Below are 16,783 nucleotides of genomic sequence, written 5' to 3'. Positions count from 1 at the left end.
AATTGAATCCTTGCAGCTTGCATACAGTGTGATGCCATGTCCAGAAATGTAGTGCATGAAATGCAGGCCTTACCCACCCCTGGAGGAGCCCGGTTCTACATACTTGGAAGCAGAATTCCCCAATCTACATTATATAAAAGCTGTTTGAATCTGAAGTTGGCAAATGGGATTTCTGTCTCACTTATTTTCGCTCTGAATTTATTCAGAGGAATTTATTCTGAATTTATTCACTGCCCTTTAGGGCAGTGAAGTGGACTTCACATGCACAGCATGCATGACCCTCAGGCTCCTGATCCCTTACCCAATTTTGTACTTCATGGTAAACTGGAGTCCAACATTCCTATACATAACTAAACAACACCCAGCAGTTCACTGCTGGCAGAGCTGTTCTGACAACATACAGACCCTTCTCACGAGCTTGTTTCTGCTCTTATCACAGTATCGATAACCACTTCCCTCTTTGCCCTGCCTTTGGAAAGACTCGGTCGCTTGCACTTCTCCTTGCAAACAGAAAGAGGAAACCACCATTGCTGGTAAGTCCTTCGCATGCCTGTGTGGAGAGCCAGACGCACCTTTGCAGCACGCATACGAAAATAAATCTCCAGTTGCAGCTTTGGAGGACGAAGAAAGAATGACGATAAAGTCTTCCAAATAGCTTTTGCCCTGGCAGGAAGCACAGGAATAGCTGCAAGGTCAGGCTGTCCTTTGGGAGATGAATGCTCCCCCTGCACTCCTGAGCTGCACTGGTAGAAAGGAAATGTGGGTTATTCTGATCAGAACAATTTCACATGGGGTAGTCTGGCCACAGCCCTCTCTCCCCCAGTCCCAAAGCCTCTGAAGAGGAGTCATATTCCTCTTGGAAAAATACATTCCTTGTCTTGCTTGTGATTCCCACAGCCCTGTTGAGTATTGCCTCACCTTTTCTTTAGGTGTGGTTTAGCTTCTGTTCATGGCATATCCATATACTTCCTCTGTTTTGAGATGTCCCTTGCTTTCACAACCCTCACTGTTGTATAGTCACCCTTCTCCACTTACTAAACCCATTTCATGATTCAGAAAGCCATTTTTTCCAGGGTGGGAAATCTATAAATTTTTTGGCCAGAATAATCCAATTTTCTTTATCTTTCCATAGACTTAGGCCTTCAAAAAACAACAGGCTCTATATTGTCCTTCCTATATGCATAGTTTCATGTTGTGCATACTCATTTTTTCTTAACAGAGTTCAAGCACCGTATGGAGACAACCTAACTTCCTCTGTCCTCCCACTGTATTTATAGCCTTGCTGTGCAGTCCGGCACATACCCTCCTATTACGCTTCATTTCCAGTTCAAAGACAGTATTGGGATCTTACCATAAGCACCCATTGCTGGGCCAAAAAAATCATCATAGAATCCCAGACTGGTTTGGGTTGGAAGGGACCCTAAAGCTCACCCATTTCCAACCCCTGCCATGGGCAGGGACACCTTCCACTAGGGCAGGTTGCTCCAAGCCCCATCCAACCTGGCCTTGAACACTACCAGGGATGGGGCAGCCACAGCTTCTCTGGGCACCCTGTGCCAGGGCCTCACTGCCCTCACAGGGAAGAATTTCTTCTTAATGTCTCATCTAAATCTCCCCTCTGTCAGTTCAAAGCCATTCCTCTTGTCCTATCACTACATGCCCTTGTAAAAAGTCCCTCTCCAGCTTCCTTGTAGGCCTCGTTAGGTGCTGGAAGTTTCTCTAAGGTCTCCCCAGGGCATTCTTTCCGCAAGCTGAACAACCCCAACTCATCTTTGCTGTCTTTCCTATTGAGATGCTTCAGGCCCACAAGTTTGACTTTGTGAATTAAAAGAGGCATTCAGTCCCCTGACGTTGGCAATACCATTTTGGCTGCTCAGGTATCCCAGGTATGCTGGTTTTGCATTATTTTCAGCGCAGTCATGCAGTGTCACAAGCCACTGAACGAACCTACGTCTTCCCAAAAACTCCAGTTTCCCTATTCCATAGGTGCTAGCTGCCTCTCATTTCTCCTTCAGCTGCTCTTTTCCTCTCTTTTACACGTACACACGCTTTTAAAAGATGGCAGGGAGCGAGTTCTGAGCACAGCAGACACGTTAGCTTCATTTATATAGGGCAGAGAATCTCCTCATTCTGTACCTCCTCTCCACGTCCATTGTTGTGCATGGGCAGCCTGAAAAAGAGACCTACTCTTTACCTCCTATTAAAGGAGATAAATGATCCTGCTGGCACACAAACGGTGCAGCTCAGGACAGACCAGCTTGGCGAGATCACTGGTTCGCCCTGCCAACAGCTAATTCACCCAGGAAAAGGTGCGTGTCACCCTGTAGACAGCTGCAGAGCAACCTTCATGCTTTTTATTTCCCCTGCCCCCACCAGTTAGTAGTTGGCACTGTTAATCCTATTTAATGTAACTATGGATAGACACGCAAACCTCTAATCCGTTTCAAACCTACTAACCCTTCAGCCTGCCTTGGCTGGAGTTCAACAGCCTGTCTTCTTTTACACTCCTCATTTTTAGCTGGATTGATGGGTCTCCAAATGAGAAACTTCCTTGTGCTGTAACTTTCCTTTCGTGAGTTACTCATGGCACTGCTTCTGTGCACCCTTTCTACAACAACCAGTCTCTTACCCAAGGCGTTCTGGAGCCCGTCAGTGTTGTAGGTGCTGATGCTGTGTTGATCAAGAGTGGAAGGGGAGCCAGTAATGAAAAAGAAACCAGAGGCTGATTCCCAAAGGCTCCATCTCCCTGCTTCTCCTTTTCCTCCCAATTTCCCCCCAGCTTTTTCAGTGTTTTTAAGCCTGAATATTTGCCTGAGCATGCTTTCTAGTCTCTTTTTGTTCATTGTCAGCCAGGTTTGTTACTGCTGTGTCATTTCAGAGGCAAGAAGTTGGTTAGTGCCCTGAGCAAACATGTTTTCTTGGTTTACATTTGCAGTCCTCCCCTCTCCTTGTACACGTAACATTGATGTTAGCTGTTGTTTCCTATTCTAAAGAAATAAAGACTTGCTGATAGAGCGGAGGCTGTATCAGCTTACATTAGCTTGTACCCATCCAAACAAATCTTCCTGTTTGCTTTCCGCTCACATAACTAAGGAGAAAGAAGCCATTAATGGGCTTGATGAATCTTATTCACAGTAAGCTAGCTCAACACTGAGCATCTGGGAACCATTTTGCCTCCTCTAAACCATCTTCCTGGGAAGGTTCTACCACATTAATAACACTCCAGAGCTTTTATTTGCATTTATATTAAATCTGCTGCTGCTGCCTCCCATTACGACTCCCTGCTGTGTGTGGGTGAGGATGCACTGTAAGATGGCACCCTCCTCCTTCTTCCACAGCTCAGCCACCTCTATTTTCTGCTGCAGGGTGCTCAGCTGGTGTCGCAGAGCTGGGAAGAGAGCCAGCAGCCTGATGAGCTCAACCAGCATGCAGCCCTCACACCGCAGCAGTGGGATGTCTCCCTGCGCTACCGCTCACAACCGCACGGGAGGGAAATGCCAGGTCCAAGGGTTGAGGGCCGCTAGGAAAAGCAGCTATGGCAGCAGATCCTTCCTTAACCCCCTCTTCGCTTTTACAAGGGCCAGAAAAGTCTCTGCAAGGAACAGAGACGTGGCACAGGTTGCTCCAAGAGAGCCACCTCCTCAGGTCCCAGCACAGCCAAGGAGCTGGCATGATCTAGGCATGACTAGACTATAACACAGACAGCTGGGAGTATGAGGAGATGCTTAGCTTCAGCTTACCACAAGGCACATGCCACTCGCTGGTACTTATTCTCCCTCTAACTTATTCCCCTCAGGGGCCAACTCCTGCCACAGTGTGCAGGTGGCACTGCTGTTCTTTCATAGGATCTCCTACTCTCCGGGAGAGGGAGAAAAAATCAAGGCTAGAACATGCTAGATCTTTGCCCTTGTGGAAGATGGTTTATCTAGAGCCACCTGCTCACTTCTGCTTGCTTTTCCTGCCTCCTGCAAAATAAAATCTAATTTATTTAAGGATACTGTTGGCTGTACAACCAAGGTTTGATTTCAGATGGCAAAATCAAGTCTGTCAGGTAGCTTTGCCCTCTTCAACAATATAACACCTCATGGCATACAGCCACAAGAATTACGGTGATTATTTGTGTTGGCTCTAATAGTCTTTCCAGCCAGTAATGAGAGCCGCCATCCAATTTTAAAACTCCACAGTTCTGGGTGTTATCCTTGGGGAAGACTGCCCTGGGCCATGCTTTCAAGTTCCTCATTAACCAAAAGAACAACTTCACTGTTTGCTTACATTTGCAAGCAAACAAGCTGGGTTTTGCACAAAGAGAGCGAACCACATTACCTTAGTGCTTCCTTCTCATGGTTTTGCTTTCCTTAGCCTGCAGAAAGGCCCTGGAGCTGAACAACCACAGAAACAAGCCTGTGTAGGAGGAACTGGTAGAGGAAGGGGGTTAACATGAAGGACATCTGTAAGGTCAAAGGAGGTGCCAAATGCTGAAGATGAGGGCTTGAAACAAAACAACACCCCAGAAATCTACCTTTCAAACATTCAATCCAGCTTTTTCACATTGTTAATTGTCTCCGTGACAGCTCCAGACAGAGCTGCATGTGTTAGGCCAGCTCACATACACTGCAGCGTGCACAGAGGTTTTAAGGAGACATGTGCTGCATACACATTTTGCTCAACTACTTTTTCAAACACTGTTTCCATTCTTCTGAGAACCAAAAGGTCATTCTCTTTTTTTTTTTTTTTACATGTTTTTTTTTTAATTTGGAAGCAAGATCAAACTGAAAAAGAAGGGACTTGGTCTTTGAACTGTTCTATTTTTACCATTTTTGGCTGCAGATAGTTGAACTTGATTCCATTACAAGAAATCTCCTCCCATTCACTATTACACAATTTCCAGTCCATGCACTTCAGGACGTTCACCCTGTCTGGGCCTCATACATCTCGGTGACCTTCTCTCCCATGCAGACAAGAGAGGAAGAAGGCAACACAGGTGACACAGACTTCAGACAGCATCAGGAATTATAATCAGAAGGCAGGGAAGGGATACCGAACTCTTCCCGACAGTGCTAACATCCAAGCACCCGCTGCTCAGGTCAACCAAGCCTCTTGTAATCACAGAGTCTAACCAGAACTTGGCATTAGTTCTTCTCCTTACCTTTTTTTTTTTTTTGTTTTCAAGGAGAACAGACTTCCCATCTTCTCAGGTAAGGGGCAGCAAAGGGCAGCGGCCCCCAAGCAGCACATTTAGTGGTTTAGTGTGGAAGTGTTTGGAACAACACCCCCACCTGCCGGGCGTTCTATTTGTTGCAGCAGAGAATTTAGCAGTAGTCTGACAGGAAAAGACCTTCCCTTCAACCCAGCACCACAGCTCTGGCTCAGATTTTAACTTGGTGCCGAGACTAACATTGGGTTACAACCCCTCCTGGATACAGGGGCTGGCAGCACCCAGGAGCGGTGCCCTCCTAGCGTGGCTGAACCTCAGTGGGAGGCTCACGGATAAGCATGCAAAGGACAACTTTCTCCATGTGAGAGCTCTTCGTTGGAGACTGTGAGTAGGCAAAACAGGGGAATCATCTCTATTCCAACCTACACTTTTTGAAGGCCTGAGTGTGTCAGAAAGAAGATTAAATACATGTCTCAACATGAGTCAGACAGGCCATTTACACAACTGAATCATCCTAAAGAGAGGGATGCCTGGATCAGAGCAGTGACACAATCCATCTTCATCAAATGTAGCCTGTCATAATAATCACTATTACAAAGGCAAAGAGAGGCGGTGTCTGCAACAATTATTTAATCAAACAACATATAAACACTTTTTACAATGACTGAAAAAACCTGACAGAGGCTGTAATAGGAACAGAAGCTGCAAGGCTACTCAGGTTTAACAACCTTACCTTTGTGGGTACCTACTGTGGGTCCAAAACATTTCTCAATTCAGATACAATACTTTAAATGGTCCCTGCTAATAACACAAATAGCAGAAGCCTTACATCCTGAAGAAAGCAACAACTTATATTTGGATTGGTCTACCCTTCTACATTAAGAATGCAAGGCATGGTGGCTGGAGGGAGATAATTATCAAGACAACGCATCTCAGAGCCAAGAGAACCTTCATGGCTCTAGTTGGCCAGTATCAAGTTCTGCACAGAGGCAGAGCTGCTCTGCAAGCCTAACATTAAAGCACTTGCTGACAGAGGCACATCTCTGATGTCTCATCTCAAACACACACAGGAAATGCCCAGTCCAGCGTGCCAAGCACTCAGCTACAGAAAGACTGGAGCTGTGAGAATCCCTGTCATGTTGTTTATGGTATCCCAAAGTATTCCCTCTCAAATTTACGGAAGTCTTCCTCAGTAAAGACAGTGCCCTCGGGCTTCTTCTTTGCTGCCTTCTTTGGAGGCTGATCTTTGGCCTTTCTGCCTCTGTTCTGAGCAAGAACCTTCATATGATAAAAAAAAAAAAAGAAAAATCCCAGTCATTGGTATCCAGACCAAACCACAAAAATGGTGATTTTCAAGCTCACTGCTGCATCCCGGCTGTTCTACTAATCCCCTGCTATATCCTGGAATGCCTCCAAAGAAAAGTGAGAGGCAATCACCAATGTCAACTAAAGCAGGTCACTGGGACAACAGCAAATACTAAATTGTAATTGGAGTCAAATATGAAAACTGCTCTTTGGTAATCATCACAGAAACACTTATTTAAATTCAGACCTTTCTGAAACTATGACTTTCTTTTATCCTGTCTCTCCAGGATAAATTCCAGTTGATGGAATTCCCTCCGCATTTTCCAATACACTCTCACCTCCTTTCACAATCTCCAGCCTGAGAAACACTGGCTTAAACCACTTGGTTTATATAAGTTAACAGCCTGCATCTCATAAAAATAGCCCAAGGTTCTACTAGTGTCAGCTATTCTCCTCTTTAAATCCTGTCATGGAACTTCCTTTTGCGGAAGAACACGGGGTTAAATTCTCAGGTTATGAGAAACATCACTCAAGATGCTAAGAAATTCCCATTACATGAGCCAGCAGCACATCTGGCTCCTTGCAAAACAGCCTCCAGCTACAGAGAAGGCCAGTTTGATCAACAGCAAGAAGGTCTGAACCAGGGCTTCTTTGACAGCTGAAGCTATGACATATCTGTGGTAATTAAGAAAAGCCAACAGCTGTCAGTACATTTTAACTAGTATAGGAGAACATTATAGGGGACAAGGTATCAACAAGATGATAAGCATGTCACTTTGTTTTAGTATGTTGCTTTGTTAGTGCACACAGAAATTCCTCAAGGCTGCCTGCTGACAGAAACTTGACTTTGCACGGGGTCTAAGCTGGAAGATCTGGGAATGATCCCCATTCACCTGTGTTCCTCAGCAGAAGCAAGACCCCCAAACAGAAGTGACCATCTTACTTTTTCCGTGACTGCTCTGTTTGCAACAAGTCGTCCTTTCAACATGTACTGCAGGTTTTCTCTCAAGTGATTCACAGCCTTCTTCTTATGATACTCCTCTAGGTCAAAGCAGAGTGAGACACAACACATCAGCTGTGCATCCAGGCAGCATGCAAGGATAGACACAGGAGGACCAGCAAGGCCCAGGGAGAAAGAAGCAGCGCTACAGCTCAGGGATAAGGGCGCATCCACAGATCTGGCTGTGCTGAAGTAAGGGACACAGGAGGATGGGAAGAGATGGATACAAACGTCTGAGAGGCTGGCTGCGGGATACCGTAAGAGGGCGCGGTGGGAGGGCTGTGAAGGACGGCAAAGCCGCTTCTCCCTCTCCCCAGAGCCGAGCCGGGACTCACCTATTGCCGACTTCACGACTCTGCCCTTGACTGTAGCCCCGTTCCTGCCAGGCTCCGGCGCCCTCTTCCTCCGCCTGGCAGCACCCGCCTCCCTGAGGCCATTCCTCCCGCGCTGGAGCCCCGGCGGCGCCTTTCCCTGGCCTGAAGAGGGCAGAGGGATGGAGTTACCCTGGCCGTACACCGAGAATCACGGCCCCGCTCCCCGCCCGCTCACCCGGCACCTCCAGCAGCTCCAGCCCCCGCCGCAACAGGGAGGCCGACATGACCGGCTGCCAGCTTCCGGCTCGTCCCTTCTGCCACTTCCGTCTCCCGGGAGGCACGCTTCCGGCGCCGTGCGCGGACTGGCGCGCATGCGCGGGGGGAGCTGCGGCAGGCGTTGGGGGGGTGTCTGTGGCGCCATGTTGTGTGGAGATCACTTCAGGCCCGTCCTGAACTCGCGTCGCGTACAGCGGTTGCGACAGGTTGTTGCTGGTGGTCTTTTGTTACTGCTCCTCTGCACTGTGTCCCCCGCAGGACTTCTGTGTTACACGCTCATGGGGCCACTGCAACAGTGCCACGCCTCCAAGGGGTCCTTGCCATCACAGGGGTAAGAATAGTAACAAGGGGCCAGGAGGAAAGCAGTGGTGATGTGTTCTGCCTTGGTGAGGCCGCAAAATCAAGATAATAACGCCGAGCTAGGCTCCTCTCAGGCATAGCGGTTCCCTCTGCCATAAATTGCTTCTATTATTCAGTATTACTTGGTTTATTTAAACCTCTCTTCCCTCATTTTTGCCCTAGAGACTTGATGCTAGTACCTGCTAAATTTAGCTATCATCTGAATAAAGCTTACTCCGTTACAGCCAGTGCTGGCAGTAATAAACCAACACTGGAGAAGAAGAAGAGAGGTTCATTCTCCCTCAGGCATGTCCTGCAGGAGAAGGTGATACAAGCGGCTCTCATTTCTCATAGTAATAATCTCCTAACAGGCGAGTTATACAATCACAGTTAAACCTAGGTTCATTAAAAGGCATGCATTCTCTGGAAACTGCTCCGGCCTCCGCAGATGTCACCTCAGTGCGTGTCCTTTTATTGTTCATTCTCTTCTGAATCCCTCCCTGAATGGGTCCCAGCATCCAGTGTCAGTAGCTCCTGGTGTGATGGTGCTAATACATTCTTTCGGGCAGGACCTACTGGGTGCTTATACCCAGCTTCAGGGTGAGGGAATATTAACTCTTTACTGCTTGTTCAGCATGTCACTCTTTAATACTCTTTTTACAGTAATCTGAACCTTTTTTTAATTGATCTGAGGGGACAGTCACTGGGTGTGCACCACAGGGCACTTCTCCATTTTTTTTGTGTTCTCTTAGTAGCTACTGGAAGATAGAGCTTGCTCAGCTCCGAGTTCCCTGCCAGGTTTGTCGCTCCAGTTGTGTGAAAGGTCACAAAGTCATGAGGAGGTTATTGTAGCTTTGCAAAGAAGCTGAACATGCAGTGAGTTAATAGCCTATTGGTGAAATCGGAAAGAGCACTGGAGAGCATTCCAGTCAGCGGAAGATTTGTTACTACTTGTATACTCAAATCATCTTTACCTTGGTCAGAGTGAGATAAATGATAGCTGCCAGTGAATTTACCATGGGGAAAGCATTTCCAGAAACATCTCATCAGTCAAACATTCACTTTTAGCCCCTAAAATACTTTTTACAGGCTCTTTGTAAGCTGTTCATGGTTACATATTACATAGTATATTCAAGATAGCTTATTCTGATGGCTAATTTGCATAATTTATTAGGATCACCTAATACATTGTTACACATGCCTGGTATTAGAATGGTGTAACCTCATAAATACATTATGAAGGCACTTGGTGCAAAAACATCATTACTAACACTGCAAAACATGTTTAAAAAATAAGTGTGGTGCAAGCTGCGCTGATTTATTATCTCGTAGATGGAAAATACATGTCCTTTTCTACCTCAAAAGCAAACCATTACCAGTGCTATCCTAATTCTGTTTCTGTTGCACCAGTTAATAAAGCCCTCAATCATGCAAGTGTCTCAGAAACTCTGACTCCCTTCTTATTAAATACCTTCAGCAGCAAGAAACTGTAATCCAGGCAATGCCTCCTTTACACAGCAAGGTTGAGTGCAGACTTGCTATTATTTTAGCTAGCAGTTACCTGCAGAATAAAATTTAATGAGCACACAGGGGTCACTTTGCTGAGCAGGGAAGGCAAGGCACTTGCTTTAACTGCAATCACAGTTTCCTGCCTCAGAATCTGGTCAGGTTCTTGGAGTTACTTAGTGCACCAGAAAGTTAAATGGATGGGCATTTCGTGTTGAGGCACATTCCCAGGTTTGGATCTGTTGCCAAAGATCACAGTCCAACATGGGCCATGGATTTTTTAACACTTTGTTTCCTATTATTAACACATTATATTTCTTCAGCTCCTTTTAGCAGGATCTGGCAGTATTTCTCGGGGCATGGTCATTAGTGTTTCTCCTGGCTGTGTTCTGGCTTCAGCTGTGTTTGGTCTTGCCAGACATGGTGATGACAGCATCTGTCATGTCTCTGTGCGGGTGACTTTAGTACAACTAATACCTGTCATACTCCTGCAGACACAGGTGCAGAGTTTTTCCTCGCTCTGTGGCTTTAATAGAGAATTGTGCTTACATCTTCTTCCTGCAGTGCTAAACACGATCAGTTTATTGACTTGCATTAGGAATGTACCATTACCTCAATATATACTGGACTTTACCTGTGTATTGTATGTCACCTTAAATCTGTATGTACAGATTGCATGTTATGTACAGATTGCATGTTATGTACAATATTTTTACAATGTAATAATGTTACAATATATTTGTATGTAGAGTTTAGGCATTTGGATCACATTATATCTTCTGCATGTCATAAACTGTAAAATATTCTCTCCTGATTTCAACTGCCTGTCTTTGATATCTTTGATAAATCTGCTTTATGCTGAGCACAGCATATAAAATACTGTATTTCTCTTTGCTGGAGCTTCCATGGCTTTATTATTCTCACAGTGATGATATGCTTCTTACTTCATCATGATATATACATTTAATTGTCACTTTCTTTTACCCGAATTACAGTTGAAAGCGATATTCAGCAGACCCTACAAATAACTTTTCCAGACTAGTATGTACTATTAAAAATTTAATGTCGGGAGACTCTGTATCTATGTCAGTAAAAAAAAAAAAAAAAAAATCAGTATTTCATTGTACTGTTTTTAAGGCCTCTGTTCAAATTAAATTTTCATCCAAGAAAACTTCATCACTTTGTAATCTCTCAAAAATCAGTGCAGTTAACTCTTTGAAGCGCTTTGGGGATGGAAGGGATGTCAAATAGTGTTCATTTAAATGTATAACATCTAAATAAGTTGCTGTCTTAGAGCCTGGATAATCTAACTTTGGATGGCAAAACCCACAGGTGCTGCATTTCAGACTGAGAATATCTTTCTGAGAGTGAAGCTATCTTTGAAAGCATTTTGCTGCTAATGTTCATGTTTTATAGCTTTCTTTAAATCTCACGCCTCAGTGGGTACCCCTGAGCTAGCTGGCTTTTCAGTTACAAATAACACAGCATACAGATCAGTTTTAAGTTCCAAGTAACTTCCATATATGAATAGTACCAGTTGACTTTCTGCTTGCTTTCTTACAGCATTGAAAAATGAGATTTTTCACTGTTTGAGTATGTTGATATCTGGTTCATCTTGGAGTGACTATTCTTCTCATTATTATTCTAGGCTTTGGAAGATTTCTGAGATTATTGGACATTTGGCTTGTTCCACTGCATAATTCTGTACTACATGTTAACAAAGAGATTATTGATATTCATTTGCTGTCTGTGGCAGTTCATAATAGCTGTTTGTTTGCTCTTAATTTATGTTCCAGCTTCTGGATTCAGGGGGTTGCGTAGGAGTCTCCGCCTGAAGGAATATTGTGAAGAATGTTAGAAAACAGAAGCTGAGGGCAGCATTAGAAGTAAAATGCAACAATCACAAGCATTTATTTAGCTTAGGGCTTTTTTAAAAAACGAGTCATGATTTTGGGAAATGCAGTCCTGACCTTTGAACACTTGGTGTTGTCTACACTGACATGTATATCTATATTTTGTCTTCTAAAATGAACCAGACTGTTTTATAACAAACGCATTTTCACCTCTGCATGTTCCTTCACATGTGGATTATGGAACGTGCTTTGCTTTAGACAGCTAGTTTGTCTAGTTTCACCACAACCCATATTCAGTGTTTTCTCTTGAAGGGCTGTTTTGTAAGTTGCTGCCATTAATATTTAGCTGTGTTTGCCAACTTAAAGCAAGTTGTGCTGTGGTCACTGTTCCAACAAAGAACCATGGATCACTGTCTGTCCTGTACCACAAGTACATAGGAACCTTTGTCCTTTAACTGCGTGACATGCCTTTAAAAACGATTTGACTTTCTGGCCTACTGAATTTGAACAAAGGCTGGACAATGCTTTGATTCATACACTTGCAGGGGTGAGTGTCTAGTTACTTTATACTGACAGAAAGTCTTTTATTCTGATATTTTTTTCAATCCAGTGCAGGTATCTTACCTGTAGGAGGTCACCGAAGAGCTGGCTCTGCCTTGCACAGCTTCTGCAGATAATGTTGACACAGGTGAAGATTAAATCAGCTTCCCACCATAGTAGATGCTATAGTAAGAAATGAACTCTGACCCTGAACCAGATGAGTTATCATCTTCCTGTACAGATGAGATAAGGAGGTACAAAGATTAAGCAACTTGCAGGGTAGCTGAGGCAGGATGAATGCTCAAACTAGATCTGACTGACAATGTGTAGGCTTAGGCCAAAACACATCGTTGTTCTCCACCTGCTGGAGAACAAAGGTGGCTCCAAATGGGAAGAGAGCAAGCTTTGCTGAAGAGCCTGCTTTGTAGAGAGAGGTAATATTGTTAAGAGCATAAATATTATATGTGGAAAAAACCCAAACAAGTCCTTCTTCAGGGCATAGAATACCAGAAGAAAGCACTTTGCTAGTAATACTTCGCATATAGTACAGAGTTGATGTCACAAGGTTTTTGTGGTCAGAAGTAATGTGAGTTTGTGTCCAGACTCACAAAAATGACTGAACTTCCAGTGCCTTCATACTTTCCATCTTTGCCTGAAGGGAAAATAATCTCTTCAGAAGGGCATCTGCTGCTCTTGCATGCCTCCTAGAGTGGAGCAGGGAAACAGGACTGCAGCTGCTGAGGAGCAATTTCTTTATTTCCCACGACTATCCTAAATGTTAGCACAGGGAGGAAGTAGTAGGATTCCAGGGCTCAGAGTGACTATTTTCCTCCTGTCCCTTCTGTGGGCTATGGACATGGTTCCTGGGTCTTCCTCTGCCTCTCCCCACCTACTTCATTCCTGTAGTATCAGCTCTGGGGGAAGGTGGCAGACCTTACTGCCACTGTTTCCTCCTGTCTAGAAGGCCAAAACCTATCCTGTTACAGTTGTTTTTCCTTTTCCCTAAAACCTGAAAAAAAGAGGAAAAAGATGCTTAGGTGGAGCAGGGATGGCCTGAGTGAACAAAATGTAGGGGAGCTGTGGACCAGGAACCACTAAGTGCTGGAGAACAGGTGTTAAGAGTTGGGGGACACAGGAAGGAGGCAAAGCCAAGACTGATGCAGGGATTGGAGTGAGTGCAAGTGTGCTTTATAGACTATCAGGCTGAATGAAATTCATTGTAGGAAGGTGAGTAAAGCGTGGACAACACCTACTGCCATATGTACACACTGGAGTTATTGAAAAACTTCAGAGCTTTGGGCCCATATCTTGCTTTTTGGGGATCTGCCTTGTTAATTTTTGTGGTTTTGTTTTACTGTCACTGCTGAATCAGCACAGTTTCCAGGAGTTACGAGCAGTTTAATGGAAGCCTTTGAAGAATCTTCCAGGGCATCTTTCCTTATTACTTTGGAAGCTGAGTCAGTGATGGACTTGATGAGCCTTAAGACCTCAGTTATCAGGATCTGAGCGTTCAAGCTTACCATGAGCTTTGTTTTCGTTTCAAATCAGCTTCAAGCAGCTGGACTGTTATCTGTTGATGTTACTTCCCCCCTGCCGCTGGGTTTCAACCTTTCTCCTTTTGTGCTTCTAGAATTGGTCTTTCCTCCTTTTCAGCCGAAGATTGGCCTACCTGGCTTAACATTTGACTTTCTTCTTTTGTTTCACCGCTGGCTTTCAACTTACTCTCTATTCCTCTGTTGCATTGTTTGCTTTGCTGTTTGTAGCTTTCTTTTGTGTTTTAGTCAGAACTATAGATATTCTATGGCAGAATCTGAGAAATTCACCCCTAAAAATGTTCCCCTGCTGACTGCACAGAAAATGGACAGAAATTCAAAGAGGGATTTTGAGACAAAGTGCAGAGTATAACATTCTTTAACTAGAGGGGCTTGTAAAAAGGCAGTGGTCATTCTCAGTTCTAGAAATATTGTGGTCTTTGATGAAATAAAGTCTCATTTTTTCCAGGGAGGAACTTCTTTATCCTGTTTAAAAGGAAATAATGATTGTCATGTAAAGAGCTTGGAAATACACAGAGAAGAGGCTGTGTTAGAGCTGAGAGCTTAAGTATCCTCACGCTCTGCAGATGCGAAATTGGGGAATGTCAGTGGTTGTTGAACATGGCCGCTTTCAAAGCAGTGGCAAAGAGGTGGAGGCTCTGTGTTTTGTTCCCAGCCTATCTGCTCTAGGGTCTGAAAATGTTTACAAGCCCCAGAGCTGGCTCAGGATGCAACTAAGTTTAGCTAGTTATGCTTGTCACCAACCATTAATGGTTTGGAAACAGGAAATTGGCTGGGGCTGTCACGGGCTTTTGCTGCCTTAGGCAGGCCTTGTTAGGGGATGACTCTGCTGCTTCATGCAGAGCAGAGCTGGTGGAGCTGGGGGCAGCATTGCCTGCTGCTGCAGCTCCTGCCTGCTTCTCCCTGTGCAGGCACTGCTCTCATCTTCCCATGGCTAAAGGTGTGTCATGTCCCCTCCTGTTCCCCAGTCCCTTCAAGCTTGGGAGGGAGCCGTTTGGAGACAGTAGGGAAAACGGGGAGGCAGAGGAGGTATAGGATCATGAAGGTGTTGCAGGGTAGGGGATGAATGGGCCACCAGCATGCATTGGAAAGTAGTGGGTCAGATCAGCTTGTTTCTGATGTGGGACTAGAGAGCAAGGCAGCACTGTGGATTTAGCTGCAAGCAGCAGGGGGCTGGATGGTTATTGCCACAATGCACACTTTGTGGTTTCGTAATTTGTGGGATTTTCTTTCTTTTCAGAATTGCTGAGAACCACACAAAATAATCTGTGAGGCTTCCCACATCAAGGATATGTTCTGTCCTGCGGCTGGCATGCTGCATTTGCCAGCGTGGTGCCAGACCTCTCTCCCTGCACTCTGCTTTTGTAATTTTTTCCTCTTGCTTGTTTTCTTTTTCCTTCTTTTGCTCTAATAGCTGTATTTTGTCTTTCCTTGTCTTATTCCCTGCTTCCTTGACTGCTGCCTGTCTTTGTAGCCCTTGCTTCTCCAACCAGGATCCGCAATTTCTGAGACTGTGGGAGGGTGACAGTTCAACCTGATATTTTACCGTTTATTCTTGACTCCCAGCAGCTGAGTCCATCTAAATTATACATCTGCCTCTCTCTTCCTTTCTTTCCCTTCCCATCCAGCTCTCTTCAGCACAGTACAGAAAACACTCTTCTAGAAAACACTGAAAATCCACTGGCATGTGCATTGGGGACTCCCAGTCTCTTAGGTGCAGGGGCAGCCCTGGAGCTGCTGGATACCAGTCACCCATATACTGACCACGAGTCCCCCGGGCCAGGCTGCTTTGTCCTCCAGGGCCACATCTGCTACGCCTCTGTCTTCTGAAGTCCAGGCAAGAAACGTCAGCGTGAGGGGAGACCAGGCTGCCATTTCTAGCGCGAATGTGTGGTGCCAAAAGGGCTCTCCTCACTAGATGTCACTGTGAGGCTGGGTTTTGCCTGCCACAAGCAGAGCAGCCAGGAGGGATGGGTGCTGAGTGCTGAGCAGGAGCAGGAAGGAGGGTGTGGAAGAGGTTAGCAGGACATCTGTTGAGTTGCTGTAGGCTTTACCCAGCCTGGGCAAGTTTTGGGCACAGAACCAGCAAGGTGCAGGAGGGTTTTGGGGTGCAGTTTCATACCACAACCTTTGAACACCCAAGCCAGTATCTGGTAGTCATCAGGGCCTTAGTATGAATCAGTCACCATGACTTTTGTCTAAGTAGTGCTTACCTCCTGCTGATCATGATACCGTTTTGGCAGCAAGTCCCTTGCTAATGCTCAGTCCTGGCTCACTGTTCACTGTCCCCATCTGCCATCACCCATCTGTAGCCCTGGCTGCAGCACACCTCCGTACGGTGAGTGGCCATGTTACTGCCTTGCTGGCAGGGCTGTGGTGGAGAGGACTCTTGGTAGAGAGAGGCACCATGGTAACCCCCAAAGTCGAGGTGAGAGCTGTGGTGGGTGGTGTAGGGAGGCCTGGCAGAGGCTGGCCTTTCCTCTCACCAAAGAGGCCAAGTGACAAGCTGGCCATGTGGTCCCTGGTACTGAAGATGTGCAGCAGAGTGGGAGCTGGCAGACTCAAGAACCTGTGGGGAGTCTGGCTCACATGAGACCTCCCTATGCAGAGAGCAAGACCTCCTGTCCCAGAGTTGGCAAGCACATTGCTGAACATAGTGGCAGATGCTTTTATAATTTAACTTCCTTAATTTTTTGGGGCTTTCCTTCTTTCACTTTTTCTTTCCTTTCTTCACCCCTCTATTTTGATAGCTGTCTTTTGACTTGTTGCCTGTTTCTCTTTCTCCTTGTCTTCTTTCTCCTTCTAGCCCTTGCTTCTCCAACCAGGGTCAGCAGTTTCTGGAAGGATGACAGTTCAACCTGATCTTTTATCTCTTGGTCTTGACTCCTAATACTTGAGTCCTTCTAAATTGTAAGACCAGCTCTTCTTTCTTCTCTTCCTCC

General features: G+C 45.4%; 1 protein-coding gene across 1 annotated transcript; it reads right to left on the bottom strand.

The window, feature by feature from the left end:
- Positions 1–5,770: 5,770 nt before the first annotated feature.
- Positions 5,771–8,117, bottom strand: RPS19BP1 (ribosomal protein S19 binding protein 1). The gene is made up of 4 exons (XM_065677722.1): positions 8,010–8,117; positions 7,796–7,936; positions 7,404–7,501; positions 5,771–6,433 (listed from the first exon to the last, which is right to left on the bottom strand). The coding sequence occupies exons 1-4, from the start codon at positions 8,056–8,058 to the stop codon at positions 6,299–6,301; spliced, it is 423 nt and encodes a 140-aa protein (XP_065533794.1). The 5' UTR covers positions 8,059–8,117; the 3' UTR covers positions 5,771–6,298.
- Between the last annotated feature and the right edge of the window lie 8,666 nt (positions 8,118–16,783).

Source organism: Lathamus discolor, chromosome 1 (assembly GCF_037157495.1).
Source record: "Lathamus discolor isolate bLatDis1 chromosome 1, bLatDis1.hap1, whole genome shotgun sequence".
NCBI classification, from domain to species: domain Eukaryota; kingdom Metazoa; phylum Chordata; class Aves; order Psittaciformes; family Psittacidae; genus Lathamus; species Lathamus discolor.
This window is presented reverse-complemented; position numbering and strand designations above follow the sequence as displayed.